The 16,596-nt window shown below is 40.5% G+C and overlaps 1 protein-coding gene across 3 annotated transcripts in view; it reads left to right on the plus strand.

Annotated features, from left to right (window-relative positions):
- Window positions 1–16,596, plus strand: part of DNAAF9 (dynein axonemal assembly factor 9) — a 149,853-nt gene that overhangs the window by 19,916 nt on the left and 113,341 nt on the right. For all 3 annotated transcript variants that reach the window (XM_067012213.1, XM_067012214.1, XM_059037678.2), the window contains exons 2-6: window positions 5,305–5,384; window positions 9,611–9,730; window positions 12,698–12,822; window positions 13,831–13,927; window positions 15,127–15,233. In XM_067012213.1, the coding sequence (XP_066868314.1) occupies window positions 5,305–5,384; window positions 9,611–9,730; window positions 12,698–12,822; window positions 13,831–13,927; window positions 15,127–15,233 (529 nt within the window). The remainder of the gene's footprint in view (window positions 1–5,304; window positions 5,385–9,610; window positions 9,731–12,697; window positions 12,823–13,830; window positions 13,928–15,126; window positions 15,234–16,596) is intronic.

A 16,596-nucleotide genomic window follows, 5' to 3' on the forward strand; every position in this document is an offset into this window, starting at 1 on the left:
AGGGAAGCCCTTTAATTTTATTGATTTGAGTCCTCTCCCTCTTTTTCTTGGTAAGTCTGGCTAATGGTTTATCAATTTTGTTTATCTTCTCAAAGAACCAGTTTTTAGTTTTATTGATCTTTGCTCTTGTTTTCTTTCTTTCTATTTCATGTATTTCTGCTCTGATCTGTATGATTTCTTTCCTTCTGCTAACTTTGGGTTTTGTTTGTTCTTCTTTCTCTAGTTCCTTTAGGTGTAAGGTTAGATTGTTTGAGTTTTTGCTTGTTTCTTGAGGTAGGCTTGTATAGTTATAAACTTCCCCCTTAGAACTGCTTTTGCTGCATCCCATAGGTTTTGGATCGCTGTGTTTTCATTGTCATTTGTCTAGGTATTTTTTGATATCCTGTTTGATTTCTTCAGTGATCTCTTGGTTACTTAGTAACGTATTGTTTAGCCTCCATGTGTTTGTGTTTTTTACGTTTTTTTCCCCTGTAATTCATTTCTAATCTCATAGCGTTGTGGTCAGAAAAGATGCTTGATATGATTTCAATTTTCTTAAATTTACTGAGGCCTGATTTGTGACCCAAGATGTGATCTGTCCTGGAGAATGTTCCATGTGCACTTGAGAAGAAAGTATAATCTGTTTTTGGATGGAATGTCCTATAAATATTAATTAAATCTCTCTGGCCTGTTGTGTCATTTAAAGCTTCTGTTTCCTTATTTATTTTCATTTTGGATGATCTGTCCATTGGTGTAAGTGAGGTGTTAAAGTCCCCCACTATTATTGTGTTACTGTCAATTTCCTCTTTTATAGCTGTTAGCAATTGCCTTATTTATTGAGGTGCTCCTATGTTGGGGGCATATATATTTATAATTGTTATATATTCTTCTTGGATTGATCCCTTGATCAGTATGTAGTGTCCTTTTTTGTCTTTGGTAACATTCTTTATTTTATAAAGTCTATTTTATATGATATGAGTATTGCTACTCCAGCTTTCTTTTGCTGTTTTTCTTTCTTTTTCCATCCTCTCACTTTCAGTCTGTATGTGTCCTTAGGTCTGAAGTGGGTTACTTTTAGACAACATATATATGGGTCTTATTTTTATATCCATTCAGCGAGTTTGTGTCTTTTGGCTGGAGCATTTAATCCATTGACGTTTAAGGTAATCATCAATATGTATGTTCCTGTTACCATTTTCTTAATTGTTTTGGGTTTGTTTTTGGTTTTTTTTGTGTTTTTTTTTTTTGCAGTACACGGGCCTCTCACTGTCGCGGCCTCTCCCATTGTGGAGCACAGGCTCCGGACGCGCAGGCTCAGCAGCCATGGCCCACAGGCCCAGCCACTCCGCGGCATGCGGGATCCTCCCGGACTGGGGCACGAACCCATGTCCCCTGCACCGGCAGGCGGACTCTCAACCACTGCGCCACCAGGGAAGCCCTGGGTTTGTTTTTGTAGGTCCTTTTCTTCTCTTGTGTTTCCCACTTAGAGAAGTTCCTTTAGCATTTGTTGTAGAGCTGGTTTGGTGGTGCTGAATTCTCTTAGCTTTTGCTTGTCTGTAAAGCTTTTGATTTCTCCATCGAATCTGAGTGAGATCCTTTCTGGGTAGAGTAATCTTGGTTGTAGAGTTTCTGCTGAGAAATCAGCTGTTAACCTTATGGGAGTTCCCTTGTATGTTATTTGTTGTTTTTCCCTTGTTGCTTTTAATAATTTCTTTTTGTCTTTAATTTTTGCCAATTTGGTTACTATGTGTCTCGGTGTGTTTCTCCTTGGTTTTAGCCTGCCTGGGACTCTCTGCACTTCCTGGACTTGGGTGGCTATTTCCTTTCCCATGTTAGGGAAGTTTTTGACTATAATCTCTTCAAATATTTTCTTGGGTCCTTTCTGTTTTCCTTCTGGGACCCCTGTAACACGTATGTTGGTGCGTTTACTTGTCCCAGAGGTCTCTTAGGCTGCCTTCATTATTTTCATTCTTTTTTCTTTATTCTTTTCTGCAGCAGTGAATTCCACCATTCTGTCTTCTAGGTCGCTTATCCATTCTTCTCCCTCAGTTATTTTGCTATTGATTCCTTCTAGTGTATTTTTCATTTCAGTTATTGTATTGTTCATCTCTATTTGTTTGTTCTTTAATTCTTCTAAGTGTTTGTTCTTTCATTCTTCTAGGTCTTTGTTAAACATTTCTTGCATCTTCTCAGTCTTTGTGTCCATTCTTTTTCCAAGGTCCTGGATCATCTTCACTATTATTATCTGAATTCTTTTTCTGGAAGGTTGCCTGTCTCCACTTCATTTAGTTGTGTTCCTCGGGTTTTATCTTTTTCCTTCATTTGGTACATAGCCCTCTGCCTTTTCGTTTTGTCTGTCTTTCTGTGAATGTGGTTTTTGTTCTACAGGCTGCAGGATTGTAATATTCTTGCTTCTGCTGTCTGCCTTCTGGTAGATGAGGCTATCTAAGAGGCTTGTGCAAGCTTCCTGATGGGAGGGACTGGTGGTGGGTAGAGCTGGGTGTTGCTTTGGTGGGCACAGCTCAGTAAAACTTCCATCTGTTTGTCTGCTGATGGGTAGGGCTGAGTTCCCTCCCTGTTGGTTGTTTGGCCTGAGGCGACCAAGCACTGGAGACTACAGGCTCTTTGTTCGGGCTAATGGCACATTCCGGGAGGGCTTATGCCAAGGAGTACTTCCCAAAACTTCTGCTGCCAGTGTCCTTGTCCCCCTGGTGAGCCACAGCCATCCCCCACCTCTTCAGGAGACCCTCCAAGAATAGCAGGTGGGTCTGGTTAAGTCTCCTATGGGGTCACTGCTCCTTCCCCCTGAGTCCTGACGTACACACTATTTTGTGTGTGTCCTTAAGAGTGGAGTCTCTGTTTCCCCCAGTCCTGTTGATGTCCTGCAAACAAATCCTGTTAGCCTTCAAAATCTGAATCTCTGGAAATTCCTCCTTGTTTTGCCAGACCCTAGGTTGGGAAGCCTGACATGGTGCTCAGAACCTTCACTCCAGTGAGTGGAATTCTGTGGTTTAATTGTTCTCCAGTTTGTGAGTCACCCACCCAGCAGTTATGGGATTTGATTTTATTGTGAATGTGCCCCTCTTACTGTCTCATTATTGCTTCTCCTTTGTCTTTGGTTGTGGGATATCTCTTTTGGTGAGTTCCATTGTCTTCCTGTCGATGACTATTCAGCAGTTAGTTGTGATTCCAGTGCTCTCGCAAGATGGAGTGAGTGCACGTCCTTTTACTCCGCTATCTTGAACCTGTCTCTCAGTCTTGACATCAGGTAGAGTGATTCCTCCCACTTCATTCATTTTCAGAAAAGTTTTAGCTATTCTAGAATGTTCCTTTGCCATTCCATGTAAGTTTTAGAGTAATCTTTTCTATATCTACAAAAGATTTTGCTGGGATTATGATAGGAATTGTGTTAAACTTGTACATTAATTTAAGGAGAATTGACATCTATATTATGTTGAGTCTTCCAGTCCGTAAATACAGTATGTTTCTCCACTTACGTATATCTTACTTGGTTTCCTTTATCAGTGTTTTGCAGTTTTTAGCATGTAAGTCCTGTGCATGTTTTGTTAGATTTATATTTAAATGATACTGTATTTTTAATTTTGATTTCTTAGTGTTCATTTATACAGTTGGTTTTTATGTGTTGATCTTGTGACTTTGTTGAATTCTCTTATTAGTTCTCAGATTTTTTTGTAGATTCTGTGAGATTCCCTGCATAGATCATTATGTCATCTGCAAAGAGCGATAGTTTTATGTCTTCCTTTTCTATCTTTATGTCTTTTATTTCCTTTTTTTTTTTTTTGCCTTATCGCATTGGCTAGAACTTCCAGTATTATGTTGAATCAGAGTAATGAGAGCAGACATATTTTTCTTGTTCCTCATTTAGTCTTTCACCATTAAGTATATTCCAAACTTTGCTTTGATGGTTTTTTGTAGATGTTCTTTATCAAGTTGAGGAAACTCTATTTCTGGTTTTCTAAGTGTTTTTATTATGAATGTGTGTTGTTGAATTCTGTTAGATGATTTTTCTGCGTCAATTATATGGTTGCGAGATTTTTTTTTTCTTCTTTAGCCTGTTAGATGATGGATTATATTGATTGATTTACCAGTAGTGAAACAGCCTTGCATCAATCTTGGTCATGGTGTACAATTCTTTTTGTATGTTTTTGAATTCTATTTGCTAATATTTTATTGAGTATTTTTATATCTATATTCATGGTAGATATTGATCTGTAGGTTTCTATTTTTGGTGCTATCTTTGGTTTTGGTATTAGGTGGAAGATTGTGGACATCTTGAGGGAAGACAGTGATAATGACCACTAAGTCATGGACTTGGGGTATGGAACATCAGAAAGAAAACAGGGGGGAAAGAGAATCCAAGGAAGGGAAGTGGTGTTGTTTGGCTGGAAATACTATTGCTTGGGTGAGTGTCGGGCAGTGTACCGGAACAGAGGGGTGAGGATGAAATCTGATTGTTATGGATGGAACAGTTACTGTAGTTGGTTTGTGGAGGATCTTAGATAATAATGATGTGGTAGGGCTGGGAATATGTTGACTGTAGGGAAAAAAATTAATATAGGAGTGTTAGGGAATGAATACTGGAGACAGATCTTGGACCTGAAGGTGATGTGGACAGACCCTATGGAAAGAGCAGTCTCAAGCAGGAAAGTGACCAGCTCTCTCTTGGACTTCTGGGAAGGACGATGGATTGATATGGAAAGCATGGGGTCCTTAGAAGTGATATTAATGTCTGGTTGTGTCTCTCCTTATGCTTTGTTTGGGAGGAAGGGCATATGCCTAAAACCAATGGAATCAGAGATCTGCACAGAAATGGGAGCAAGTACCATCTACTGACACTCTCTGTGGGGGTAGTTATGATGATACATCAGAGCTTCCTTTCAGTCCTTAGGCCAGTTTTTGGTTTTTATCTGTTTGTTTTTTTCGTTTTTAACAGACCAATAATGACCACAGTTAGGACAGGTAAGTGTGGAAACTCTTCTTTGATTAAACTTCAAAATTGAGAAGTCATTGGAAGTCCTTCTGGTCAGCTACTCAGTTCTAGTCCTGTCCAGCATTCATCATGAGAGGGCCTTTGGCTCCATCCTGTTGAGCCAGAGAGCCACTGACCATCAGTTTGTAATCAGCAGACTTAGTCTTCAGACTACTTCTGCATAAAAATAGAAGAAAAAAGAATACTCCCTAATTTCTTGTTATGATTCTGATACCAAAGTCAGATAAGGACCAGTTTCCATCCCTAGCAGTCATTTCCTTCCTCATGCCTTCATGTGCTGGCACTCAGGAAGCTGATTTCTGTTCTTATTGCAGCTGCAGTCGACTCCGCCAGGTTCAGAGCATCCTGACCCAGAGCAGCAAGTCTCAACCCGATGGGATCCTTTGCATCCTAGGTCAGTGCTTTTAACAAGGTGGGACTCAGGGCTGGGACAGCTTGGCTTCTGTTCACAGGAAGATATTAATAATAGTATCATCACTGTGAGATAAGCTGTGAGTTAGTATTCTTCTCCCAGCTTTTGTTCCCCTGAGCTCTGTTGCTGTTTTTTGGTTTTTGTTTTTTGCGGTACGTGGGCCTCTCACCATTGTGGCCTCTCCCCTTGCGGAGCACAGGCTCCAGACGCGCAGGCCCAGCGACCATGGCTCACGGGCCCAGCCGCTCCGCGGCATGTGGGATCCTCCTGGACTGGGGCACAAACCCGTGTCCCCTGCATCGGCAGGCGGACCCTCAACCACTGCGCCACCAGGGAAGCCCTGTTGCTGTTTTAATGAGGTCAGGTGAGATATCAGTGAGATAGGGAGCCTGTACCACAGAGCAGACACTTTGTACATGTTATCTCATTTCTCCTCACCGCAACCTTACAAGAAGCAGTGTTGTCCCTCTTTTACAGAGGAGGAAACTGAGGCTCTGGGAGATCAAACAGACTTGCTCAGGGCCATAGAGTGGCAGAATTCGGCATTTATTTGTTCTTTAACACTGTTTTTATTATGAAAACACATCATATAATTTAAAAATTAAGACATTACACAAATAATAATGAACAAAATTTTCTAATCATCCCAGTTACCCAGTCTCACTCCCCAGAGATAATATCAGCCGTATTTTTTTTAACACAAAAGGGAACATTTTATGTATATTGTTGTTAATCTAATTGAAAATTTTTTACTTGATAAGTATATCTTGGAGATTTTTCTGTGTCAGATCAGTCTCCTTCTTTATCTCACTTTCATTTACATTCACAGTATTGAGTTATAAAACTTGCTTAGGTCAGGTTGTTTGTCTGTCAACAACCCAGTTTCCTTCCCAGAAGCGAACCACTTTCTTCTTTGTCCTTCCTCAGATAGTCTATGCATAATTTTATTTTTTCACTTAACAGCACTTGCATTTAAATTTACAATAGGCAGTGGGCAGAGTGGTTAAAAACATGCACTCTGGAGCCAGGCAGGTTTTGGGTTTGAGTCTTGGCTTCATCACTCACTTAGCCAAGAGACATAGTTTATGGTGGGCCTAGAATTCCAGTCAAATGCTGAAACAACACTCACTGGATTCTCTTTCCAGCTGCAGCCATCAAGGGTGTGAGGGCTGTCTTTGCCATGAATTTACTTATGAATAAAATCACCTGTTTGTTACTGCACTTATGCTGTTATTTCTGTTAGTTAAGGCTCACCCTAGTAAAAATAGGCTGCATAAAATTGATCATGTGGGCTACTTGAATATAGAATACTAAAGGATTGAGGAAAAGGTCAACTTATAAGAATATCACGAGACCATATGTATATATATACACATATATTTTTTTAAATGAAAATACAAATGTTGCAGAAATTGATGTTTGAGGCTGGGTGTGAAGATTGAGGTAAAACTTAATAAACCTTCAGGACAGGGACTTCCCTGGCAATCCAGTGGTAAAGACTATGTGCTTCTGATGCAGGGGCCGTGGGTTCGATCCCTAGTCAGGGAACTAGGTTCCCACATGTTGCGTGGTGTGACCAAAAAAAAAACCTTCGGGACAAACAGCTGTATGTGAATGTGAAGCAAGAAATCAGTGAGGCACTTGTATGTTTTTAAACAGCTTCTGGGGTTTAGTGAATTCTGCTTTTTTGGGTAATTAGAGTTATCATAGCACCTCATGATTGGTTGGTTGGTTTAATCTAGCCTCTAGCTTCGACAGTATCCTGAGCAACTCTGACTCAACTCCCTCCACTTTGGCATTTTTCATTTAGTTATTAGGGTGTAGGAGATGTTCTCACTGAATTTCTGCTAACCTTTTTTAAAAAACAGCTTTATGGTGGTATAATTCATGTATAGTAAACTGCACATATTTAAAGTGTATGATGTGATAAGTTTTGACATATGTGAAATCCCTCTTTTGGGATTTTTCTTATGTTTTTCTCATGCTTAGACTGGGGTTATGGATTTTGGAGTGCAAGACCAATGAAGTAACATGCCAGTTTCATCACATATCAAGGATACATACTAACAAGACTTTTCACTGTTTATATTGACTGTGATCACTTGGCTAAGATAATATTTGTCAGGTTCTGCATTGTAAAGTACTCTCCCCACCCCTCCTTCCATATTGTCCTCTTTGGAAGGAAGTCACTATGAGCCCACACTTAAGGAGTAGGGATTATGCTCCATTGCCTTGAGGAGGGTAGTGTCTACATAAATTATTTGAAATTCTTCTGCATGGGATATTTGTCTCTTCTCCCCCATTTATTTATTTATTCAATCGTTTGTTTGTATGTCTTCATGGAGATTTATTTTACACTTTAAGTTAAAATCCAGTACTACTTCATTTATACCTTAGGTTATAATCTACCACTACTTCAAATTGTTCCAGCTTTGGCCGTTTGGGGCTCTTTCAGTTGGTTCCTACATCCCTCCCTTTGATATATCACCACAGAAGTTTTAGTTTATTTAGTACTTCTGTACTTTCTGACACTATAAGATGTTCCAGTCTTATTTTGTATATTACCTGCTTCAGTCCTAGAATTTGCCATTTCTCTAAGGAACCCTGATTTCTTTTATTGGAGAATGGTATTAGAAACCAAGATCTGGGCACTGGGTATGGTCTTTGCTACTGGGATGTCATTGCTTTTAGGCCCTCTTGGCTGACAAAATAAGGAAATATATGTGTGTACCTTAAGTGGTGTATATATACACATCTGTAAGTGTTATATAACTGTCTCTACTGTATTAAGCTAAACGTGAATTCATATTAGTGTTTCTAGTTCTAACCCATTACTACATGGATCATTCTAGCCTCCTTCTCTTGCTTATCTGTAAATTTACACTCCACCAGTGAGAAACTTGGCACCTACTGTCTACCATCCATTTACTTGTTTAATTCCTGTATGCATGTTTAGCAGTATCAGATTTGAGGCCCAAAATTCCCCCATGGGAAACAACTGTATTGACTAGAGTATGGTGGTTACATATAGTATCTTTTGCCTTTAATTTTACATGGTCAGTCTTTTTAATGTTAGCATTTTTTGTGGCAGTTTATGTAGCTGGAATCCTTAGAAAGGACATGCTGCCCAGTCGTCCACTGGTTATTTTTAACTCTGTAGCCTTTTCTACTTCAGGCCTTATGTAGGCCAGGTCATTTCTGCTTTTGAATCTTTTTCATCTCTTTCTTCACTAAAGTGTTGGATGGCATAAAAGAGGGCTGTGCTGCTTTGATCTAGCTGAGAAAGTAGTCTTCCCATATTTGAAGTCCCCTGCCACAGGTGGTCCCTAAGCCCCTCTGGTCTGAATGCCCATTACTTTTCACTGGTCTGAATAACAACTGGCAGTCCTGTTTCCCAGGCTTCAGCCATATTTCCATTCTTGGAGCTTCTTCTGCCCCAACCCCTTCCTCTTAGCCTCACGTAGCCAACTGCCTCCTACCCTTGACATGTCCCTCTTGCCCAGAGTCATACCTCTGGGCCTTCACAGATATCCAGGAACCAGGTAGTATATGTGCCTGTGGCATTGAAAGGCAGTTGTGAAGGCAGTATTTAATTTCCTTTTTATTAGTCTCTGACCCAGCCCTACTAGACTGTAAGCTTTGTGAAGACCATCTGTAGGCATGTTTACTACATGCTTCAGCACCCAGCAGAGTGCTAGGCCTTGGGCCTGATAAATATTTGTGAAATGATGGATGTCTGAGGTTTCATTTACTTGTCCTCTTTTTACTTCTTTGAGTTCTTTTTAAACCACCTTAAATCCTCCTTTATCTAATTCCATGTGGTAAAGGTCTCTTTGAGAAGAGAATACTTTTCTGATGCCTATTCCTATTCTAACCGAAAGCATTAAAATTTTAACCAACTATGGCAGGACTTGGACTATATTTTCTGGTTCCTTCTATCCTCAAGAATTGCTTTTGATTAAACTAACAGCTTCTATGTTCTGTGCTGTTTGACTGTCTCAGCTATATAGATCTTGAATCCATGTAAGAGTACTTGATGCTGAGGCCTGCTTCTTTCAGAGTTGTTTAGTTTGGCTTCTGGCACAGAACTGGTTGAGGTGCTGCCTTTAACTTAACCACTAAGGTTTTGCTGAGCAGGGGCAAACTGTTGGGACTCATATGTTCCCCGTAGTACAGTACAGCTGATCAGAGCCTTTTTTGCCTTGCAGGAATCGATAGCAGGTACAATGAAGGCTGCAGAGAGCTGGCAAATTATCTTCTGTTTGGTTTGTACAATCAGAATACCAGTGATTTTGAGAAAACAGGGTTTTCTGAAGAAGTTCTAGATGGTAAGTATATATTGGTGAAGTCTGTGTGAGAGAGGAGTAAGTGATTTAGTACTTTGGATTCTTATTTCATGGGCTTTTTATGGAAAAATATGATGAAATTTAAAACAGCCTGAAGATCCAGTAAATTTTTGCTTTTTTTATTAATGAAAAACGACATTTCTTCTTTGCTGATATGTTAAGTAATATGCTCTGTCGGTTACCTGCTGGATTATAAGAGACTAGTGACAAGTAGTTTTCAGTACTAGATAAATCGGTTTTAGAGGAAAAAAGTAAACATCAGTGTTTGGCTTTATATTTTCTTGGCAAGGTACTAGTTTTCCTCTGAATTTTCCATTGCCTCTACATGCTGGGAGGTTCATATTATGTGCCGTTGTCCTATGAAAGCACTTTCAGTTGTGAGTCAAGGATAAGCCGGCAGGCTACTCCTGCAAGGAGGACTTCATGTGGATCTTCAGCTTAGGAACAAAGCTTCTTTGTCCTGCTCTGTCTTTGGGAATTGTTTTCTGTGAGCTGTAATTTATGATGATGCCTGTGACTACAATGCAGACTTTCTGCTTACATTCCCCTTTCCTTGGCTCTGAGACACTCAACCTGTGTTCATGCTGCTATGGGGTGATGCCCAGGAGCTATCTCTGATATCACATACTTAGCATTATGACTTGTCTGCCAGGTGGATCAGGAGACACAGGAATAGACAAATAAAAATGGATGAGAGACAGCTCTTGTGAAGCAGCTAGGGGACGCGTGAAAGCAAACATCTGATGTTGAAACGATCTTGCTGTGGATCTAGTACAGTGGTTCTCAACTGGGGGCAGTTTTATCCCCCAGGGAACATTTGGCAGTATCTGAAGACATTTTTGATTGTCACAACTGGGCAGAGCGGGTAGAGGCCAGAGATGCTACTAAACATCCTACAACACATACACAGGACAGCTCCCCACAACAAAGAATGATCTGGTCTAAACTGTCAGTAGTGCTGAAGGTGAAGAACCCTGACCTAGTGTATGTGAAAATTCTTCTGTAGTAAAGTCCTTAATAGTATCTATCCTTAACAGATTGGTGAAAGATTTTCTTTTAATTAGGAAGTACAGAAGGCAGGGTGAAATTATTCCTTCTGTTAATTTTTTTCAATTCAAATTTAGTTTCAGATTTTGATTTAAAAAAATGCTTTCTTACACTGTAAAACATATACTGGTTTGGAAAGAATTCATCTTGGCAGCTCATTTAGACAATTACAAAAAGGCAGATACTTGTACCAACCACACATTTTACTGCAGTCAAGGTTGCTAAGGACATTGCAGTACTGAAATTAAGGAGGTAGTTTAAATCCTCAAAGGTGCTCCTTTTTGCTTATCTTTGTCTTTATCCTGTCACCTAGCACAATGAGTGCTTATAAAGGGAGCGTTTTCTTCCAAATTAATAAATTCATTTTTTAAATCCAAGTAGCTGGAAAGCTGAGTTCACCAGAGTTATCTTCTACATTACAATCCCTAATTATCTGAGAGAAAAAGAGGCAAGCACAAAGGATTTATTTTAAAAAGAAACTTTTAAAATAGTTTACGTGCTCTTATACTTTCTTCTTTTACCTGATTGTGTACTCTGTTAAAATTTATTTGTAGTGATGATGTCAGTCTTGTGAGATCCTGAGCATGCTTCATTAGGTTTAGTAGCTGTTGCATTATTTCTTTTACTGGATCCTAATTCTTTGCAGTATGTTAAACGTTAGTATAGAGTACAGTCTATACAGGAAGCCCTCGGTGACATCAAACTCTCACTGTTGAGCAAGTGACCTACAGATGATTCAGGGTGGGTCTCCCAGCAGAATGAGACAGGGCTTCTCCAGCACTTAGCTGAGAGTCAGCAGTGAAGAGCCTGCTCCATACTGTGTTGCCAGAACACCTAGGCTCTAACTAACCAGGTGTGGAGCTCAGAGTGGCTTAAAAGGCCACCATCATGGACCTTTATTTCATGAGGCCACCCAGCTGTGCAGTCAGCTGAGATCAGTATTCACTGGGCTTATGTTTTTGTAGATTATGGTCCGTCACACTGTGTTACTGTGTTGGCATTGCCCTAAACCTGATGCCTCAGTTGCTTCCTGCCCCCACACTCCTCTCTCACTTCCAGCCATCTCCTCTAGCCCCTTCCCTAGTGTCATTATGTTAGAAAGAGGCTTAATGACTCTGGTTTCTGAGGAGCCTTAGAATGGAGCCTCTGCTTTTCTTCTGGAAGTGTGACTGCTTTCTTTCTCAGTGTTCAAACGGTTTTAATATTCCTGCCCCATTCCATGGCTTGTTTGTTAGTTTACTTGGTTTTATTTGCACCTTTGGGATTGCTTTATTTATTTGACCCACCAACATCGATGGTTATTCTCTAAATCTGTGAGCTGCTGATCACGTGCTTCTACTTCCTTCCTCCCAGCCTTTCCTGTGTACAGAGTTTACATCTGTACACAATAACCTTTCCCAGGTTGCAAGGAAAGGGATATCCTCGGGCCCACGATTTGCCTTGAGCCAGATGAGCCAGCAGCCAAGAGCTTTATACACTGATGTCTGCAGGAGAACCAGTCACTGGCCATATTTGGTGCTGTTTTCCTGCCTCAGTGGCTTTTACCTGTAGAGTTTCCATTTACTATCTGTCTCCACAACGAAGTACACAGTTGAGTTTGGTACAACAAATTTTGCTGTGTTGAACTTTGTGAAACACCCCGAAGGCTGTTCTTTTGACTTATTCTACCATAACCAGAGGGCCACAGTAGTGGAAGCATAGCATGGGGATGAGGAAATGTTTGCTGTCCACACTTGAGTGTTCTACAGTCACTTTGAAGCACGTTGCCTAATTAAAGAATTTTCAGTTTAGAGTTTTGTTACATTGTTTCTGTAGTTTTAATGGTTTTACTGATTGTGTGGGCAGAAGATGTCTAAAGGAAATGCTTTTGACAATCTTGTTTTAATTTTGTTTTTCTTACAGATGTGATTATATTGATTAAATCAGATAGTGTCCATCTGTACTGTAATCCTATAAATTATCACTATCTTTTACCCTATGTGGCACATTGGAGAAATCTGCATTTCCACTGCATGACCGAAAATGAGGTGAGAAGAAACGATAAAATAGGCGATTAGAGACACTCTAAGGATAGTCGTTCAGGAAAATGTATTGATAGAATGGGAACAGGAGGTCCTTAAAGAAATCAAATTGGGGAGTTCCCTGGTGGTCCAGTGGTTAGGACTCCAAGCTTCCACTGCAGGGGGCATGGGTTTGATTCCTGGTTGTGGAACTAAGATCCTGCATGCAACACAACATGGCCCCCCCCAAAAAAAAAAAAATTTGTGAAATGTGGTTACACAAAAAAGGTTTTAGTGGAACTTTTCATATTTCATTATGAGGCTACCCTAGCAATAAATTATATGCCTGAAAGAGACAAAAAGGACTATTAAAATTGGGACCTAACAGTGGGCTTGTGAACCTGCCTTCCTGCCCTGCTTCTTTATCCTTGGCCTGGGTCCATTGCCTAGGAACTGCCCCAGGAGAATTTGATAAGCTCTGTGACATTTCCATGTTTGGATTTCTTGGTATTTGTTTCTGTTTCCCTTTAGAACCTTTTCAAAGATTTGGCTAGAAATCAAATTGGGACTTAAGATTTAGGATTTCATGGAAATTGTGACCTAATGTAGGTCCAGAACCCTTCTTTCCATATGAGCATTTGGGGGACTTTTGAGGACAAGTTTTATCTCTTGCATTTAGGTCTCTGATCCATTTTGAGTTGATTTTTGTGTGTGGTGTAAGGTAAGGGAATGACGTGTTTCTGACCAGCAAACACTAAAAGTTGCCTTTAAAAATACCTTCTTAATGGGAATTCCCTAGCATTCCAGTGGTTAGGACTCTGTGCTTTTACTGCCAAGGAAGTGGGTTCAGTCCCTGGTCAGGGAACTAAGATCCCGCAAGCCACACAATGTGGCCAAGCAAAACAAAACAAAACAAAACAAAAACAAACCAAAAAACCCTCTTGGGACATTTGGGACAACTAATAAAAATGCACAGGAAATATGGGATTTTGTATGATGTCTCATTAGAGCCTGTTTCCTTTCTATTTCCTTTAGTATGAAGATGAGGAAGCTGCAGAAGAATTTAAAATTGCCAGTTTTGTGGACATGGTTCGAGACTGTAGTAGAATTGGCATTCCTTACAGCTCCCAAGGTGTGTATCTGACAGCCATTTTAGAACCTTGCTGGGATGGTGTGTGAAACGAATGTCCTTACTTCTCCATTTGGTGGAGGCATTCAGCTGGGAAACCTGTTGATTTGTTTTCACTAAAGGCAGAGAGGATCAAGCAGAATGAAATTTGGGAACTTTCCTATGCAAGCTTGTGTTTATAACTGAAGTTTCTGCAGCAACATAGCATGCTACCAGCAGCAGTCAGAAGAACTGATAAGGGATTTACCATAGTTGCCATCTATGCTATACCACTTATTATACTTGAAATGTAGATGTGGGGCCTCTTGCTAATAAGAAATAGTAATTTGGGTAGCTGTTAAAAATATGCTGACAGTGAGACTCAAAAATAATGTGTAGGGGACTTCCCTGGTGGTCCAGTGGTTACTCTGTGCTTCCAGTGCAGGGGGCATGGGTTCGATCCCTGGTATGGGAACTAAAATCCCACATGCCAACACGGCATGGCCGAATTTTTTTTTTTTTTTTTTTTTTTTTTGTGGTAGGCGGGCCTCTCACTGTTGTGGCCTCTCCCTTTGCGGAGCACAGGCTCCGGACGCGCAGGCTCAGCAGCCATGGCTCACGGGCCCAGCCGCTCCGCGGCACGTGGGATCCTCCCGGACTGGGGCACGAACCCGTGTCCCCTGCATCGGCAGGCGGACTCTCAACCACTGCGCCACCAGGGAAGCCCCCGAATTTTTAAAAAGTGTGAAAACAGAGGGAAAAAATCAGCAAGCTTAGCAGTGCTTGTATCTTATTTAGTAAAAAAACAAAAAAAAAAAAACAAAAAAAAAACTTTACACACTGAAGCTTGTTGTTATAAGAAAAGAAAAATTTTGATTTGGTAATTTTCCCTTGAGGAAGTTGGTTAGCTGTGTTTCTTAAGGGAAAGGAGCCAAGTTTTGGTCTGTTAATAAATATATCCACTTAGTGATACAAGTCAGATGTAGAAGGCTACTGTTTATTTATTTATTTACTTATTTACTTACTTAGAAACAAGAATGTGAAAAAATACTATAGAGAAATCTGAATTTTTGTAACTCGTTTGTGTATCTGTTTCAGTTTTATTTTGCTTGATGAGGCTGTGGTGAACTTGTGAGAAATGATGTCTAATGACCACATTAGATCAGGTTTAGACTGCTATATCCAGGACGGTATTTGATACATGTTGTACTTGATTCCTCTAGGTCACTTGCAGATATTTGATATGTTTGTAGTGGAGAAATGGCCAATTGTACAGGCCTTTGCACTTGAGGGCATTGGAGGGGATGGATTTTTTACCATGAAATACGAGGTACGTATGAAAAGCAGTGTGCCTGGTTTTTGTCTACCACTGGGCTGTTTTTATGAAGGCCCACAATGTGGGTGTATAACACTCTGAAAAGCTGGCAGTGACTCCAAAGGGCATGGAGCAAGTTAAAAGACTTGAAATGGAAAATAGTTGCTATTTAAGGCTAGTCCCCAAACTGAGCTCCTGTGCCCTTTATTCTTGGAGTTCCTCTCTGTCCTCCTTCCTCTCCTTTCCCCATTCTAAGTTCACTATAGCACCCTAGGCTGACTCCTCTTACAGCTTTTATTGTCCTATGTCACCCACATTTGTCACACCCACGCACCCATTCACCCACCCCTGGTCTCTGGATTAGAAGCTCCTTGAGAACAAAAGCATTCTTGTTGTTTGTAGCTCAGAAGTTCGTATAATTTAACTGTTCAAGAGCAATAAAAGGAGCAATGAGAATTTTGTATAAGTACTGCATACTAGAGGAATAAAAGGGTTAGATTTTATGGTAAAAACAGTATCTTTTATTTCAGTATATTTTGCATCTAGAAGATGACCAATAAATATTTGTTAAGTGAATTAATGAATGAGACTGGGAGAGGGGATCATCCAGGGTACATATTAGGGAGGATGACCTGGTATCCAGATGCCTCCATATGATCCCCACTGAAATGACCTGCCCCCAGTACAGGAAACCAGGGAGAGGGAACATTGACATGCTAGAAATGGGGACATACTCTTAGGGATAGAAGTAAGTGGGACCTTTGGAAGCAAGGCCCAGGGTTAATTCCTACCCCCTTCTGAGAAGTAGCAGTGTCCCTAAGAAATGTTTGGAGGCTCACCTGGCAAACCCTGTAATGTAAAGGAACATGGGCTTTAGGGATTAAGAGACACACACCACATCAGCCCTACTCTTCTTGCTTCAAACCAGTTTTCTCACATTGACCACAGGTAGCAGAACATCAACAAGGCTGTGGGAGCTGCCCCTGATAGCACCTAATGCCCTCTAATTTAGAAGAAGAGGGGCTTGAAAGGAGGCAAACCATAGGAAGTAGAGAGGAAGCTTAAAATTTTTAGTGATAATGTTTATTTTTAATTAATTGTATAAACTAGGCATTTATACTGTCTCATATACTCCAGGCACTGTTCTAAGCATTTTGCATGAATTAACTTTAATTCTTACAATAACCCTCTGAAGTGTAGGTACTATTACCATCCCTATTTTATGGAAAGTTTAAATGAATTTCCCAAAGTCACAGAGCTAGTAGCCTGTGAGTGGCAGGCCTAAGGCCCAGTCGATAAAGTCTGGCTTCAGAGCCTGTGCTCCTAACCCCTGGGCTGCCACTAGATTAGCATTAGAAAGCAGTGCACTAGGAGGCTG

Source organism: Kogia breviceps, chromosome 14 (assembly GCF_026419965.1).
Source record: "Kogia breviceps isolate mKogBre1 chromosome 14, mKogBre1 haplotype 1, whole genome shotgun sequence".
Taxonomy (NCBI): Eukaryota; Metazoa; Chordata; class Mammalia; order Artiodactyla; family Physeteridae; genus Kogia; species Kogia breviceps.